This window comes from Bos grunniens, chromosome 15, assembly GCF_055505025.1.
Source record: "Bos grunniens cultivar Pamir isolate PY7600 chromosome 15, Bosgru_T2T1.0, whole genome shotgun sequence".
NCBI lineage: Eukaryota > Metazoa > Chordata > Mammalia > Artiodactyla > Bovidae > Bos > Bos grunniens.
Window position 1 is genome coordinate 28,391,036 of NC_141179.1, and position 16,565 is coordinate 28,407,600.

At 58.5% G+C, this 16,565-nt stretch overlaps 1 protein-coding gene across 1 annotated transcript; it reads left to right on the forward strand.

Annotated features, from left to right (window-relative positions):
• Positions 1-310: 310 nt before the first annotated feature.
• Positions 311-16,294, forward strand: SIDT2 (SID1 transmembrane family member 2). The gene is made up of 26 exons (XM_086339382.1): positions 311-1,066; positions 2,724-2,845; positions 3,114-3,278; positions 3,379-3,424; positions 3,840-3,941; positions 4,039-4,122; positions 4,857-4,956; positions 5,151-5,216; positions 6,126-6,219; positions 6,560-6,612; positions 7,335-7,406; positions 7,537-7,617; positions 8,652-8,758; positions 9,051-9,124; positions 9,212-9,278; positions 9,819-9,892; positions 10,039-10,162; positions 10,396-10,513; positions 11,311-11,447; positions 11,641-11,749; positions 11,979-12,055; positions 12,230-12,276; positions 12,545-12,650; positions 13,306-13,416; positions 14,652-14,765; positions 14,838-16,294. Exons 1-26 carry the CDS (start codon positions 884-886, stop codon positions 14,898-14,900), a joined length of 2,496 nt encoding a protein of 831 aa, XP_086195508.1. The 5' UTR covers positions 311-883; the 3' UTR covers positions 14,901-16,294.
• The last annotated feature ends 271 nt before the right edge of the window (positions 16,295-16,565 follow it).

Sequence of the window (16,565 nt, forward strand, 5' to 3'; positions counted from 1 at the left end):
GGAGGAAAAAAAAAAAAAGGCCCAGGAGTGTTCGAGGTAATGGCAGCGTTGAAGGGGTGAGGGTAATCGTTATGTTTGAGAAAGAGAATTTGTCAACGAGAATCCAATTCTTGGACATCCTTCACGGAGCTATCCATCTAATCTAAAGTGACCTTTCAGAGACGGGAAAGATAATGAAAGGGGAGGCGGCAATAGGAGAGGAGTAGGAGAGGGCCTCCAGCTGGAAACCGGCGGCCCCTTTAAGACCCAATTCGAGCCCTGGCCCTTTAAATCCGTGTCAGTTTCCCCTGACGTCAGCGGGCGGGCCGGCAGTCCTGCTGTTTACCGCCCCGCGGCGTCGCTCACTCCCCGGAGTTCTGAGCGCCGAAGCCGCCGCGTCTGCCCGCCCTTAAAGGGCCGGCGCCCGAAAGAACTGGCGGCGCCGCGCGGCGTCGGATCGCTACCTCCTATCACGCCCCTCGCCCTCAGACTCTCCGCCCCTTCGCGGCCGGCCCGGCCACCGGCTTCCCCTCCCTCCCTCGCTCCCCCTTTTCCCCGTCGGCGTCTCCAGGCTCCCAGCAACCAGCTGCCTCCCGGCTGTCACATCCCCGGCGGGCGCCCACCGAGTCTCCCGGCCGTGTTCGGCCCCTGGCGAGCTGGGGCCCCTTCCTGAGGCCCGTCACCCTTCCCCCGGCCCTCCAGCCCCCAGCCGCCCCGTCCCCTCCCTGGTCCCTGAGAGCGCGTCTGCGGCTCCAGGGAGGGGACGCTTCCTAATCTCAGGCCGGGGTTAAAGTTCTGGTCCTGGTGAGATGCTGGAAGCTGCGGCCCAAGCCCCAACCCGCCCTGGAGGTGTCCTGTCGCTTGCCACCGCCGCCGCCGCTGCCACTACCACCCTGCCGGGGCCATGTTCGCCCTGGGCTTGCCCTTCTTGGCTCTCTTGGTGGCCTCGGTCGAGAGCCATCTGGGAGTTCTGGGGCCTAAGAACGTCTCGCAGAAAGACGCGGAGTTTGAGCGCACCTACGTGGATGAGGTCAACAGCGAGCTGGTCAACATCTACACCTTCAACCACACCGTGACCCGCAACCGGGTGAGGGAAGGGGCTGGGCTCCGGGCTGGTGGCGAGTGGGGCGAGCCAGACGACCAGGGCTCTGTCAGTTCCCAAGAACAGCGGCCCCTCTGGGTTTTCCAGAACCACACTGGACCCTCTTGCCAGCAGTTTCCTCCTGTGCTGGGGATGTTTGTTCTGAAGCTACACCTGGACGGGTTTCTGAAGTTGCCTCATTCCCCCCTTCTCTTTTTGATCACTTCCTTTCCATCAGCTGTAGTCTGAGCAGGACTGGCCTTGCTCCCTACCCAACCCCCAGAATCTTGACAGTGCTGTGGGTCTGGGAGCAAGGAAGCAGGTTTGCTACTGGGCTTGGCCCAGAAAACCCCAAGAGGATGAGACTGGCCCAAGCTGAAAGACTCTGCCCAGGGGTTGGGGCTTCCTTATGGCTGAGACTCCCTGGGGAAATGAATGCAGGACTTTCCAGGCTGCTGTAACTGCTGGGACCTTCCCAGCCCTCATCCTCCCTTGGAAAGCCAGATGGCCTTGTAAGTTGAAGGTGGTGGGGATACAGCCAACCCCAGGGTGGGTGGGAGGGGAGAGGGAGTTTGCCTACCGTGGAGAAGCTTCCCCACTCTGATTTCTCTTTCATTTCCTCCCCACCTGTGAGCTGAGCACCCGGCACAGCTGGGTCTGGGAAGTTCAGACCCAAGGTGGGGCTGAAATTGGGAGAACTCTTGCCCCAGCCTGGCTGATGGTCTCCGACTCAGCTCTTACCAGGACTGGATTTACTAAGAAATAGTGGAGTTCAGAATGGGAATCTGATTTTTTTTTTTCCAAAATAGGGAGGTATTAGGTTTTGATGACAGGCCAGGATCTGCCTTCAGTGCTTGGTTCTCTGAAGTTTGATCGCATCCAGCTTAGAGTCCTGTCTATGTTTGCCCCCATATGTGAGGTTACCCATAAGTGGGGTTACCCTGAGGGCTGTGGCCTCTACCCCTCCGGGGAGTGCTGCCCTGAGTTTGGGTTTCAGCAGCCCAATAACAAGCATTCCCAAGATTCATTTAATTTTATTCTTTTTCTTTAAGCTCTGAGTGTCCTATATCCTTTCCTTCATAGTGCCAAGAGTGGCAATCTCTCCATTTTATAGAGGGGGTAAGGTGAGGCTCAGAGATATGAAGTGACTTTCCCACAGCCCCAGCCCTTGGTCGGAGCTGAGGATAGAAGTTGGCCTTCTTGGCTTTCGACAAGTCCTGTTTCCCCACCTCCCTGTTTGTGGCCTGTGGCCACCAGATGAGTTGTGGAATAGCAGTTTTCCTGACTCACAAGGAAGGAGGCTGCAGAGCACCCCAGGTCTCCATTGTGATTCCTGTCCTCTCTTCTAAGTCCCTCCTGGACGCTGGGGGCCGCTCTGGCAGAAGCAGTGTGTGTGTGTGTGTGTGAGTCGCTCAGTCGTGTCCAACTCCTTGCGACCCTGTGGACTGTAGCCCGCCAGGCTCCTCTGTCCATGGGATTCTCCAGGCAAGAGTACTGGAGTGGGCTGCCGTTAGGTGTTTCCCCCAGCCCAACCCGGATGGGAAAGCTCAGAGTGGTCTGCGGAGCGAGGGCAGAGCTCACGGTCTCTGGAGCCATGTGCTCCCCGTGACAGAGTTAGAGCCAGCACGGGCTTGACCGAGGTCCATCTCCATGTGCCCTGTAGACGGAAGGCGTGAGAGTGTCCGTGAACGTCCTGAACAAGCAGAAGGGTGCTCCTTTGCTGTTTGTAGTCCGCCAGAAGGAGGCAGTGGTGTCCTTCCAAGTGCCCCTGATCCTCCGAGGGCTGTGAGTAGGACCTGGGCGCCAGGTCGGGGTGGGGGTGGGTCTTCTCAGGCCAGGCCTTGATCGGAACCTCACCCGCACCCTTGTCCAGGGCCTCTAACCACCCCGGCACTCCTCTGTTTCTCCTCGCAGTCCCCTAAGACAGGAGGCTGGTCAACAGCAAGAGGGCCAAGCCAGCTTGTCAGCCTCGCGGGGGTGGGGTAGGGAGGTGGTGGGACCGGGGTGGAGGAATGGAGGGCCCGTCACGTCCTGACTCTGCCTCGGGCCACAGGTTCCAGCGCAAGTACCTCTACCAAAAGGTGGAGCGAACGCTGTGTCAGCCCCCCACCAAGAATGAGTCCGAGGTCCAGTTCTTCTACGTGGATGTGTCCACCCTGTCACCAGTTAACACCACGTACCAGCTCCGTGTCAGCCGAATGGACGACTTCGTGCTCAGGTCTGCAGGGGAGAGGGAGGGGGCGTGCGGGACTGCCCACCTTCCCAAGCTCTGGGAGTGATGGTGTTGGGGCGGGGGATGGCTCTTCTCTGCCCCACAGGACCGGGGAGCCATTCAGCTTCAACACCACGGCAGCGCAGCCCCAGGTAAGGCCTCCCTGTCTACTGCCTCTCAGGGGGAGAAATGGGGAAGCTTGAACTTGGGGGGTGGGGGCGGCCAGCAGTCTTTGCCAGGAGTTTCAGGTTGGCTGTACTCTCCATGGAGAATTCTATAGAGATGGGAGCCCTGGTCCCAAGGTGGTGGGGAACAGATGGCCTGGGAGGCGCAGAGACATGGGCTTGGACGGCCGTCTCTCCTGTTGCCTCCTGGGTGCTGTCCTGCATGCCCAGCTGAGGTTGAGGGGAGCGGTGTGTGGGAAATGGCGCTGCTGCTTGTGGTCAGGGCCTCTCCCTGCAGAGTCTGCACTGCCCGACCCTGGGAGGATTCACACCCTTCCCTTTAGAGGGGCAGAGAAAGCATCCTCACGGGATGGGGCTCTCCCCGCCCTCCCTGTACCCTCAGTACTTCAAGTATGAGTTCCCGGAAGGAGTGGACTCAGTCATCGTCAAGGTGGCCTCCAACACGGCCTTCCCCTGCTCAGTGATCTCCATCCAGGATGTGCTGGTGAGTCAGCGGCTCTTTCGCGGCGCGCCAGGCTGCTGAAGAGAGGGGGCGGGGCCCAGGACCCTGTCCATCTGTCTCTGCCCTCCTCCCCCTGCAGTGTCCCGTGTATGACCTAGACAACAACGTAGCCTTCATCGGCATGTATCAGACGATGACCAAGAAGGCGGCCATCACCGTGCAGGTAGGAAGCGCACGTGGCCCCATGGGGGACGCCGCCAGGTGGTCCGCCTCCTCAACCTCGCTGCTTTGCCCCTGCCCCGTCCCTAACCTGCCACAGGGCTGTCTTGGTGTGTCAGTCCCCAAGACGTTGGGTCCCCTGGTATTTACAAGTATTGAATCTCAATCCCAGTGGCCTCTGGGGATAGGAGACAGCAGAGTACCCTTTATGGCTATCACATCTGCCCCATTCCCTGCAACTGGCTGGTGATGAGGGCTGCTCTTGGCAAAGGCTAAAAGCTGTGCTGGGGCCAGGGAGGGGGAGGCATATGTTCACCTCATGACATCTCGTTGTGCAGCTGATGGAGGTACCATGATCCCTCCACTTTTTCTTCTGACTGATGCTCAAACTGTAGTAGGGCCCCCATGGCTTCCACAATGGGGGGCATACCCACATTTGCTCACCTGGCAATAATTTAGGTGCAGGGTTTGGGCTCTGAAGTCAGATGATCCTGGCTGTACCACTTACTGGCAGTGCGACTGCAAGCTAACATCCTACAGGGATGATAGTACCTACTCGTGAGGATCTTTGTGAGGGTTAATTAAGATAATATATATGCCAAGCGTTTAGCATAGGGTCTGTTCAGAAGAGGGTGGGGATGGTGATGACAAATGGTGACGATGATGTGATGACAACAGTCTCATCACACCACCATCGTCCTCACCACCGTCACCCTTATCACCGTCATCGTCCTGCAGCGCAAAGACTTCCCCAGCAACAGCTTTTACGTGGTGGTGGTGGTGAAGACTGAAGACCAGGCCTGTGGGGGCTCCCTGCCTTTCTACCCCTTTATAGAAGGTACATTTTGTGCCCTGGGCCTGGCTGGGGGTGGAGAGGGCTTGGGCTCTTCCTGGGAGGTAGAAGAGCCTGCATGGCTGGTGGATCTGTTGGGATATAGGTTTTTGGCCCTAGACTCGTCCAGGCCTGATCCCACCAACTCTACCCAAGCTCCAGGCAGACGCTCGTTTGCCATTTTGCCATTTTACTTCCAGATGAACCGGTCGATCAAGGGCACCGCCAGAAAACCCTGTCCGTGCTGGTCTCGAGAGCAGTCACGTGTGAGTGGGTGGCTGAGTGGGGATGGCCTGGCTTCTGGCTCCTCTTTCAGGCCTGGGGTAGGGAGTGTTTTCGGAATGGGACGGGTGAGGAGGACCTACCCGAGCAGGCTGACAGGGTAGGAAGGAGTGTTCTTGGCAGACTTCATGATGAGAGCACGGTGAGTGCCAGTGTAACGCACTTCAGAACATCCATGAGTGAAGAGATTGCGGGACTGAGTTCTATATCTGTGTCTGCCTTTATAGGCAGGGTAATCTCATTGAGCCTCAGTTTCCCCATCTCTATAACAGGAGTACTAGAATCTGTTAGTCTCTGTTAGTCTCACTAAGTCGGTTCAGCAAAACTGGTCGGTCCTACAAAATTGGTAGGAAACTTCCCGGCCCTTTAGTCAGGCTCAAAAAATATTTACTGAGTGATTGAATAGAGAGAGCCCTTTGTAAAGTGGAATGTATAAGGTAAACGTAAGAGATTGTGACGGGAGGGGAAAGCAGCTGCCTCGCCACGCAGAGTCCTCAGCACGTTGTCTGAAGCCCCTTCTGTGGGCTCAGTACCTGTGCTCCACCTGTGGTCCTTGGGGCGCCCCTGCCTAGAGTCTGCTGCCCTGAAGGGTGCCAAGGGCTTTGAGGAGCCCAGGACGGTCTCTGTGGGAGGTCAGGGTGGAGAAGGCCTCCTAGGGGACACAGCGCCTCAGCTGTGCTTTGAAGATTAAGTCAAGGAGAAAGAACTAGAAGAGAAAGTTCTAGTAGAGGGAGGTGCTTGAGCAGACAGGAACCATGTCGAGTCTGGTGTATTGTCTGCACCGGCTGGGCTATTCCACCAAGCGGAGATGTGGGAGAGATGAGGCTGGGCCCATGTGACAGGCAGGCTTGGAAAGCGTTGGTCTGTTTCCCTGCCCGCTCCCCTCCCTACAGCGGAGGCCTACGTTGGCGGTATGCTCTTCTGCCTGGGCATATTTCTCTCCTTCTACCTGCTTACCGTGCTTCTGGCCTGTTGGGAAAACTGGAGGTAAAGTGGAAACGCTGGACCCTCCCCTGCTCCGGGGTGGGTCAGGCAGGGGATGGGGGAAAGTGGCCTGGCCAGATCTGAGCGCCCTCCATGGGGCAGAGAAAGGTGGGTCCCTGTGAGGGTCTCAGGTCCCTGGGCCTCTCCTCTGGAGACCAACCCCTCCCCCTCAACCTTCTTCCCCAGCAGGGAGACCCCACATTGCTTCTGGCCTGGGAGAACCCCTGGGGTCATGGAGGGAGGCCAGGGCTGTGGGATGGAGAGGGTGGAAGGCGGGCCAGCCCAGCAGAGGACTGCGCCTCCTCCTCCCCTTCTGGTTTGCCTCTGGATTCTGTCCCTGCAGGCAAAGGAAGAAGAGCCTTCTGGTGGCCGTGGACCGAGCCTGCCCAGAAAGCGGTACCTGCAGAGGGTCTGGGTGGGGAGGGCTCTCTGCTTTGTGGTATGGAGGGGATATCGGTGGATGGTGCCCTTGGGGGCTGGAGGAGGCAGGGGCTTTGGGATGTTCAGATAGGGAGTAACAGCACAGGTGGAAATGGGGCTGGGACGGAGTGCCTCTTGGTCTCTAACACGCCCGTGTTAAAGGCCATCACTTGATTCACTCCGTGCCTGGGTCTGCGTACCCGGTCTGCCACTTCAGATAACTCAGCTCACCTTGTCTGGGATTATTAACCTTTCGTTCTCTTTCCCTTTCTTCTATCCTGCTCTCTCTATCTTCCCTCCTGCTTGGGACCTTCTCTCTCAGCTTCTCTTCTTGGTAAGCTCCAGGCGCTGTGGGCAGAGGAGCTGGCATCCAGAGTGGGCGGGAAAGGGAAGTTTTTCAGGGAGGTCTGTGTGGGACCCAGGCTGGCGATGCGGGCCTGTCCTTGCTGCTGGTAACTTAGATGGTCAGTTCCTTGATGTTGCAGTCTCTAGGGAGGACAGAGGGCGTGAATGTTTCTACTGGGGCGGTCGTGGTGGTGGCGGGAGGGCACTGTGTTTGCTGGAACTATAGCCGCTTGTTCTTTGCTGCCACCGTGGTCCTCAGCATCTCTCTTCTCTGGAGTCTTCCTGCCCTCTTCTCCCTGGCTTTCAACCTCTCTCTGCTGCCAAGGCTAAAGGTCCCTGACTTCTCCCTGCAGGTCACCCTCGGGTCCTGGCCGACTCCTTTCCTGGCAGCTCCCCCTATGACGGCTACAACTACGGCTCCTTTGGTAGGTGTCAGTGCCCAAGCTTGCTGGTCACCACCTCCAGTGGCCTCCTCAGCAGCCCCCGGGGTTGGGTCCAGGGCCACCTGCCCTGAGGTCTCTGCTACCGGCCTCACCACTTATGATTCCCCTGCAGAGAACGGTTCTGGCTCCACCGGCTCCACCGACGGTCTGGTTGACAGTGCGGGCCCCGGGGACCTATCTTACAATTACCCGGGTGAGTGGGCCAAGTGCGGGAGGGCTGTGTGATGTCGGGCTGGTGCTAGCTGCTGTTGCGTCTTCTGCCAGCTGCTGGAACCAGGGAAGGGCTTGCTGTCTCCCTGCCTCCTCCTCCCTCATCCCTTCTTTCTTGGCCCCCGCTTCCCCGCTAACTCTCCCTTTCCTTTGAAGGGCACGACCAGTTCAAGCGACGCCTCCCCTTTGGCCAGATGCGGCAGCTGTGCATTGCCATGGGTAGATGTGGGGAGGGTGGGCGCTGCTCTGCCAATCAGCTCCTGCCAGGGCAGTTGACTGGAGCCAGGAGGCTCGAGGACCAGAAAGATGCTTTGTGCATGGCTTGCCCGTCTAATGCCGATAATTGCTAGCTCGTGTGTCTTTTGAAATAGGCAGGCACTGGCCCCTGATGCTGGTGGGCTTGCACACCTGCCATCCCCAGGCCAGATGTTGGTCAGCTGTTGTGTTTCCCAGCGCCTCTCTTGCTGGCCTGCTGGGGCTCGTGGGCAAGGGTGTTACGTCTCAGCCTCTGGGGGTTTTGGTCAGCAAGGTTGTGGGAGGAAGCTTCTGATGACGTGAGAAAAGAACAGGATGAAGTGGCTGGTGCTCTTCTTGGAGGCAGCCTGCCACCCTTGCCTGCACCCCAGGGCTCACTGGGTCTTTTCCCAGCGGGGGCCACGGCAGTGTCTTCTCAGAACCCACACGACTGGGCCTCTTCTAATCAGCATGACTTCTGCTGATTCAGTCCTGCTGCTCATGTCTGGGGCCTGAGGTCTGCTCAGTGTCCTGGCGTGGAAGCCCTAGCCCAGTGAGGGGCAGGGCTCGAGCGTCCCTGCTAGGCGGACTGTTTGCCGAGCCCGTCCTGGCTCCCCTCCAGGACTTGGGAGCCCCTGATGCCTTCTCCCCAGGCCTGAGCCCACCTCCACCCCCACTCTGAGCCCACAATTTGCCTGGTCCCACCACCTAGAAATTGTGACAGTTGCTGCAGATCTTGGGTTCAGTGCCTACCTGGTAACCCTTTCCCGCTTTCTCCCCCAGACCCCCCGGGCACTCGACCGCGACTGGACTCCATGAGCTCTGTGGAGGAAGATGACTATGACACTCTGGCCGATGTCGATTCAGACAAGAACGTCATTCGCACCAAGGTGTGAGCCCAGGAGGGCTGGCCCTGCTTAACAAGGAAGCGAGATTCTGTGTTCAGCCCCGCATAGGCCCCTGCCCCCACCGCCCCCTGCCCGTGGCATGTTAGGAAAGCAAAGGGAGAGAGATCTGTTAGGACAGCATAGCTTCTGGAGAAACTGACTCGGCTCCCAGGCCTCTGGACCATCTGAAACCCTGGCCAGTGGGAAGGAGGTCCCCCTTGTCCTCCTCTACTGGGGCAAGAGGGCCTTCCAGGGCGGTGGGGCAGGGGGCTCACTCCAGCTTCTCCCCACGTAGCAATACCTCTATGTGGCTGACCTGGCACGCAAGGACAAACGTGTCCTGCGGAAGAAGTACCAGATCTACTTCTGGTGAGCGGGTGGGGCGGGTCAGGGTGGTGGGGTCTCGGGCTCTCTTTCTGGGTGCTGCCAGCTCACCAGCGCTCTCCCACTTCCCAGGAACATCGCCACCATTGCCGTCTTCTATGCACTTCCCGTGGTACAGCTGGTGATCACCTACCAGACGGTGAGCGGGCGGGGCCCATGCTAAGTGCCTCTGAGCAGCTGCCACAGACTCTGGGGCGTTGCCCAGGCAGAGCCTCCCAGCCTGAGGCTCTGGAGCAAGCCCAGGTCCTAGGGTTCCAGTCCCAGCTCTGCCTTACCACCTGGGTGGCCTTGAGCAAGTCCTTCAACCTCCTTGAGCCTCAGTCAGTTCATCTGCCAAATGGGGGGCAGCATGCTAGCCCTGATGGCACCTCCCCGTTTGTGGGGATTTTATGAAACGGAAGTGGTGAGAAAGTAAGTCTCAGTTTCCCTTCCCTCTTCTCTGTGCCGTGGGGCAAGAGCCTGTCATGGTCATGCCTCAAGAGTTTTCAGCCACACCTAGCGAGGAGGGCAGTGACTGTGCTAGAAGTGGGGCTCGCTGGTGTTGTGGGCACACGCCTGCTGGCCGAGGTGGCACCCCCCCATCCGTTGGAGAACCAGACGGGTGGTGCACAGGCTGTGGCCTGAGTCAGGAGAGTTAGGAGCTCCCTCTCACCCCACCCTGTTCTCGCTCCCACTGCAGGTGGTGAATGTCACAGGGAACCAGGACATCTGCTACTACAACTTCCTCTGTGCCCACCCGCTGGGCAACCTCAGGTGGGAATCATCTTGCGATGCCCCCTTTTCCCATGTCTTGGTGAACCAGTGCAAGGGGCAGGGGCTCTGTGAATGCCCACCTCGAGGGTGGGGAACGGGCCTGGGGCCTGAGGTTGAGACAATGCGTCCCGTGTTGCCCCTTCCAGCGCCTTCAACAACATCCTCAGCAACCTGGGGTACATCCTGCTGGGGCTGCTCTTCCTGCTCATCATCTTGCAACGGGAGATCAACCACAACCGGGCCCTGCTGCGCAATGACCTCTGCGCCCTGGTGAGCAGCACGCCTGCCCCGCCCACCCTGGCCTCACTCCAGACCCTTGCTAGCAGGCATGGCCCTGCCCAGCCCAGCCCAGCCCTGCCCATCAAAGCCCAGCCCTTCCTGAATCACTCTCTCCCTGGCCCACTCCTCTCCCGTGATCTCCCTCTTCAGGGCCCCTTCCTTCCTCCTTTCCCACCTCACTGCCTCACCTTCTCTCTCACCCTTCCCTTCTCCCTCCCCAACAGGAATGTGGGATCCCCAAACACTTTGGCCTGTTCTATGCCATGGGCACGGCCCTGATGATGGAGGGGCTGCTTAGCGCTTGCTATCACGTCTGCCCCAACTACACCAATTTCCAGTTTGGTGAGTGGGGCCTCCCGCTTCGCTGGCTGAACCTAGAACAGGGACCTGCCTGACTTTGCCCTCCCCACTCACTGGCAAGGATTGAGATCCCCAAGATGCAGCTGTGTAGGAGACTCCAGGGCTGGAGGATTTGCGTGAACCTACACCTTGTTGTTGCTTACTTTCTAAATCTTGTCCGGCTCTGCAACCCCATGGACTGCAGCACGCCAGGCTTCCCTGTCCATCACTATGTCCTGGAGTTTGCTCAAAACTCATGTCCATTGAGTTGGTGATGCCATCCAACCATCTCATCCCCTGTCACCCTCTTCTCCTCCTGCCTTCAATCTTTCCCAGCGTCAGGATCTTTTCCAATGAGTTTGCTCTTCGCATCTGGTGGCCAAAAGTATTAACACTTTGGCTTCAGCATCAGTCTTTCCGGAGAATATTCAGGGTTGATTTCCTTTTGGATTTACTGGTTTGATCTCCTTGCAGCTTAGCTTGTAGAAAATAGGTGTCTTAGTGCCATTTCATGCATCTGTCAAGTCTTTTCTATGGAGAAAAAGATAACTAAGACACACTTCCTAATCTCTGGGTGCTTGGACTGAGTTGTCCTTGTCATCAGGGGAAGTCAGACTGTGGGTGACAGCCCCAGGGGCAGTAGTGTGGCGTGGGAGGGACAATTAAGGAGCCAGGGTTCAAGTGCCAGGCTGCCACCAGCTCTCGCTCCGTGGCTATAATGAGGTGTGGGGGCTGGGGTTCCATGCTGGGGCTCAGTGGAGGTTTCTGCAGCTCACGGCCACATCCGTCCCTCTGCCTAGACACGTCGTTCATGTACATGATCGCGGGGCTCTGCATGCTGAAGCTCTACCAGAAGCGGCACCCAGACATCAACGCCAGTGCCTACAGCGCCTATGCCTGCTTGGCCATCGTCATCTTCTTTTCCGTGCTGGGCGTGGTGAGGCCCCGGCCCACTCTGCACACACCCCCGCCCACCACCCCTGCCGGAGAGACCCCCGCTCCCTCCCTAGGGTGCCCTCCCAGCCTGGCATGGCTGCCAGCCCAGCTCCTCCAGAAGAAGGGCAGGCTGGGGCGGAGGGAGGGGGCTTTCCCCTGCGCCTCCTCACCCTTGCCCTCGGGTGCCCCCACAGGTCTTCGGAAAGGGGAACACAGCGTTCTGGATCATCTTCTCAGTCATCCACATCACTGCCACCCTGCTGCTCAGCACACAGCTCTATTACATGGGTCGCTGGAAGCTGGGTGAGAGCTTGCCCAGGGCCTGCTGGGGTTGGGGGCCTCGGGGACCTGGCCTCACAGGAGACTTTGGGGCTCTGCCCTCTCACGGAGACCCCGGAAGAATCACCGGGCATGGAATTCATGAGGCCTTGGCACAGCTGTGCCCCTGAAGGCCCTGGGCCCTGTCGGCTGGCACAGCACAGGGGCCGGGACAAAAGGGTGCCGGGCCTTTGAGCAGCTTCCCTTCTCGCAGACTCAGGGATCTGCCGTCGCATCCTCCACGTGCTCTACACGGACTGTATCCGGCAGTGCAGCGGGCCTCTCTACGTGGTACCTGCCCAGCTCCCGAGCCCCTCCTCCTCTGTCTGCACTCCTTCCTCCAGGGGGGGTAGGGGGTGCGGAGCAAAGCTGATTGCCAGGGGTGGGGCCCGGTGGGGGCTGCTGACTCGGGCCTCCCTCCCCTTCTCGCCAGTCTCTCAGCCCCGTTTCTCTGCTTCCCTCCAGGACCGCATGGTGCTGCTGGTCATGGGCAACATCATCAACTGGTCGCTGTGAGTCCAGCCATCACCTGCGTCCCCGGGTGGGGTGGGCAGCTGCGGACTTGGCCAGCCGCTGGCTCCTCTGGGGGCTGTGGACAAATATGGGCACGAGAAACGGGGGCCCAGGAGACAGGTGTTGGCCCCTGGGGTTCTAGAATCTTCTGTGGGCCTCTGAACCCCAACCCACATCCTCATAAGACACAGGGTAGGGGCGGGGTGAGGGAAGCCCCTTCCTTGCTCTCCATCCCCTGCTTCACCAGCTGGCCCTCCCTCCTGCCAGGGCGGCCTACGGGCTCATCATGCGTCCCAACGATTTCGCCTCCTACTTGTTGGCCATTGGCATCTGCAACCTGCTTCTTTACTTTGCCTTCTACATTATTATGAAGGTGAGCGGGGAGGGCTGAGCCTGCCTGGGGCAGCACCGGGAGGGAGGGGGAGTCTTTCTGTCCTTCTCCATCTGTCCCTCTCCATCCACTGAGTTTTGAGGAGGGGAGAGGCTAGTCCCTTCCACTACTCGCCGGAAGCCCGCCACATCCTCAGACTTGTTTCCTGAGCCCCTTCTGTAGTCTCAGTACAGCCCACGAAACTGGTAGCACTTCAGGACACAGCTGGCAAGAGTCCAGTTCTGCACAGAAAAGGTTGAGGATGTGGGGCTCGCTGAGACTGTGGTGGGTTTGGGTCTCGGAGGGCCAGGGGTTTCTACAGGGCCCTTGTGCTATCCAGTGTGAGAGGAGGACCCAGCTGTATCCCCTGGCAGACAGGGGCACATGGAGGCCCAGCCAGGGTGGACCTCAGGGGTGAGGACACCCGGCTGCCAGCGTGGGGACAGGTGAGGCTCTGGGGTGATGGGATGGATCCGAGAAGGCTTCCTAAAAGGTCCATCCTGAATGCCTGGGAAGCATCCTGAATGCCTGGGAAGCGGCTTGAAGGGCAGGCAGGAAGTGGGGCGGGGCCTCAGGCCCGTCTCCCACCCCCACCCCCTCACCCCCATGCTACCCCGGTGAGGCAGGGCCTCAGGCTGATCTCCCCATGTTCCCCCAGCTCCGGAGCGGGGAGAGGATCAAGCTCATTCCCCTGCTCTGCATCGTCTGCACCTCGGTGGTCTGGGGCTTCGCCCTCTTCTTCTTCTTCCAGGGCCTCAGCACCTGGCAGGTGAGTAGTCCTCCTGCTACAGGCTCATCGTGAGCCCACAAACAGGTCTCTTTTCAAACCTGTTTGTGAGCATTGCCAGTGCTCTTTAACAGCCACTTTTACATTTAATCCTCCTGACACTGACCATGTCAATGGTGGAGGTATCCCCATTTTACTAATGCGGTAGCCGGGCCTCAGACAGACAAGTGACCTGCTCAGGGTCATACAGCCAGTGGTGGCACCGCTGGGGTTTGAAGCCAGAGATGTCAGGTTCTTCCCTCTGCTCATAGGGCACCTGCTGTGATCAGAACTAAGTCTGGCATGATCTCTGCCTTTGAAGCAATTTTATTTTTTTTTGGCTACACAGCACAGCTTGTGGGATTTTAGTTCCCTGACCAGGATTGAACCCAGGTCCTAGGCAATGAGCGTGCAGAGTCCTAACTAGACCACCAGGGAAGTCCCCTTTGAAACACTTAAAATCTAGTCCCCAGGGACAGAAAGACTGTGAGTTCCTGGCTTGTCTCTGCAATATGATCCACAAGATGAAGGGTAACAGGGAGGACAAGTGAGGGGATGTGCAGGAGGCAGAGGGCAGAAAGACTTCTGTGAGTTAGGAGGTCCAGGAAAGCTTGTTAGAGGAGGTGGACCTTGCTCTTGGCCTTAAAGACTCTGTGGCCCAGAGGCACCATGACTTGAGTAATGAGACAGAGGCAGCTTTGGGGTCAATGATGCATTCGCTTGGGAGCGAGTGGAGATGGTGAGCTCCTTGAGGACAGACCAGGTCTTTCTTGATCATCTCTGCAGCCTCAGTGTGTGGCACAGACACAGTCCAGCCAGTGTTGGCTGGAGATGGGGGAGAGAGCATGGAGGACCATGAGGTGCAGGTGATGGCTACTGTTGTCCTTGGGCAGGTTTGTCTGATCTGACTTGAGTGTTTCAGACAGAAAGTGAGCTGGAAGAAGCCCTGGAGGACTGATTGGTGCAGGGGGCGAGGTCTAAGGCAGGGAACCAGTTAGGAGCCTTTGGTGACCTGCTAGCTCTGCAAGGGCATCAGGACCAGTGCCCTTAGGGAGAAGTTTGCAACTAAAGGCCAATTTTTAGATGTGGGAGATAAGGCAAGGGGTGAGCCTGAAAGAGGGTGCTCTCTGGCCTGAGGCTGGAGCTAGCATCAGAGGTGCCCTCCAGCAGATGGAAGTGGGTCTGGCTTGGCCTCGCCCGGGCAGTGTCACCAAACAGCTCTCCCTATTCCTCTCCAGAAAACCCCCGCAGAGTCGCGGGAGCACAACCGGGACTGCATCCTCCTCGACTTCTTTGATGATCACGACATCTGGCACTTCCTCTCCTCCATCGCCATGTTTGGGTCGTTCCTGGTAGGTGGGGGGACTGGAGAGGGGGCAGAGCAGGCCTCCCATCCCCTGTTTGACTCCGCATCCGCCCTCCAGGTGTTGCTGACGCTGGACGATGACCTGGACACCGTGCAGCGGGACAAGATCTACGTCTTCTAGGGGGGCTGGGCCCCCTTGCTTCTCTCATGGAGCCCCGAGCTCCTCTGCCTCACCACCCGGAGGTTCCATAGTGCCAGGGGCCTGAGTCCCAGCCTGCCACCCAGTGCCAGGGGCTGTGGGACAGCGAGGTCCAGCCCAGGCTTGGGCCTGGGACAGTCACAGGGTGACCTTGAGCCTTGCTCCTGCCCTCTGCCAGGGATGAGGCCTGTGCTCCTTCAACCCCGAATGTTGGCCAAACTGCTGCTTTCTTCTCAGTATTGGGGCCTTCCACGGGTCCCAGTCCATCAGCTGTCCGATTGTCGTTCTGCAGGAGGAAGGAGGGAAGCGTTGCCTGCCCATTTCATGGCTCGCGTTCTGGCCATCCTTCCCCTTCCCCCTTGGCCTGGACCCAAAGCCCACCCTTCCTGCCCGAGCTTCCACTCCAGGGCCCGCAGTCTGGGGCCTGATTCTCTGTCCTGCACCAGAGTTCACTCCACTTCTCCTGGGTCTGCGCCTGCCTGCCATCACTGCCCTCTCCGGTCAGCCAGGATGGATGCGGCTGTCAGATCTGGGGGGCTGGCCGGCTGGTGCTGGGCTTTTGGTGCTAAGGCCTGCAAGGGATCCTGGGCAGCGCTGCCGCCTCTCTCTGACCTGCGCTCAGGGCTGGTTCTTTAGCAACAAGGGACAAAGCCTGCAGCGTGGGAACCGCCTGTGATTGAAGAGCTGAATTCGGAGGTCTTTCATGTGCCGTCAGCCCCCAGACTGATGATGGCACCCAGTGACTGATGTTGGCAACCAGGATTGGAAGGAAAAAGCAACTCAGTCCTTTCCTTTCTTCCTCTTTCCAGGCCCTTAGTCCTGCCAAGCCCCACTTGTGGGCCTTCCAGTGCCATTTGACACTGCCCAAGAATGTCCAGAGGCGAAGGAGGGGCGCTACAGAGAGCACAGCTCCTCCACGGCCGCAGGAGCCCCAGTGCCTGTCTTAGGGGCTCAGGGAAGGGACATGCCCTTCCCCTCTGTGTCCCTGGTCCAGCCTCACTCTGGGACACAGGGCTGGCTTCTAAGTTTCCGTCCAGTCTTCAGCCAAGTTCTGTGTTACACACACATGCACACGTATGAAACCTTGCGTTTACACTGAGTTGCCCCAACTCTGGTTCCCCTGGCCGCTCTTTCGCCCTACTTGGTCTGTTCCAGATGCCAAGGTTGGGGAGATCAGGTCGGGCCTCGGCCTTGGGGATGGGAATGTGTTTTATTCTTCTCAACTTGTTTTTATAGCTCTCCCTCCGGCTGGGGAGGGGCGGAGGGCCTGGATCTTTTTTCAGAGCTCCGTTTAATGTCTGTTTCCATGCTATGGTTGCATTTCTGTTTTCTATGAATGAGTTTGCATTCAATTAAAGAAACAACCAGATGCAGTCCTTGGGCCTGTCTCCTGCCCCCTCTTTCTGGATGGAAGTGTTGAGAACAAGGGCTGGGGCCGGGCTCCTCCATTTCCCAGGTCTTTGGTCTGCCATTCTCTTCCAAGCTCCAGACCTGTGGGGAATAGTAGTCCCTTGACAGCCTCATGTTTTTTCTCTCCTGTGAGCAATGGCATCAGTTTAGTCAACCTTTACCAGAGGCCTGCTCTGTGCTGGGCGCCGTGAGTGGAGAGGATCGTGTAGGGAAAAAGCCATAGCTATGCCATTTCAC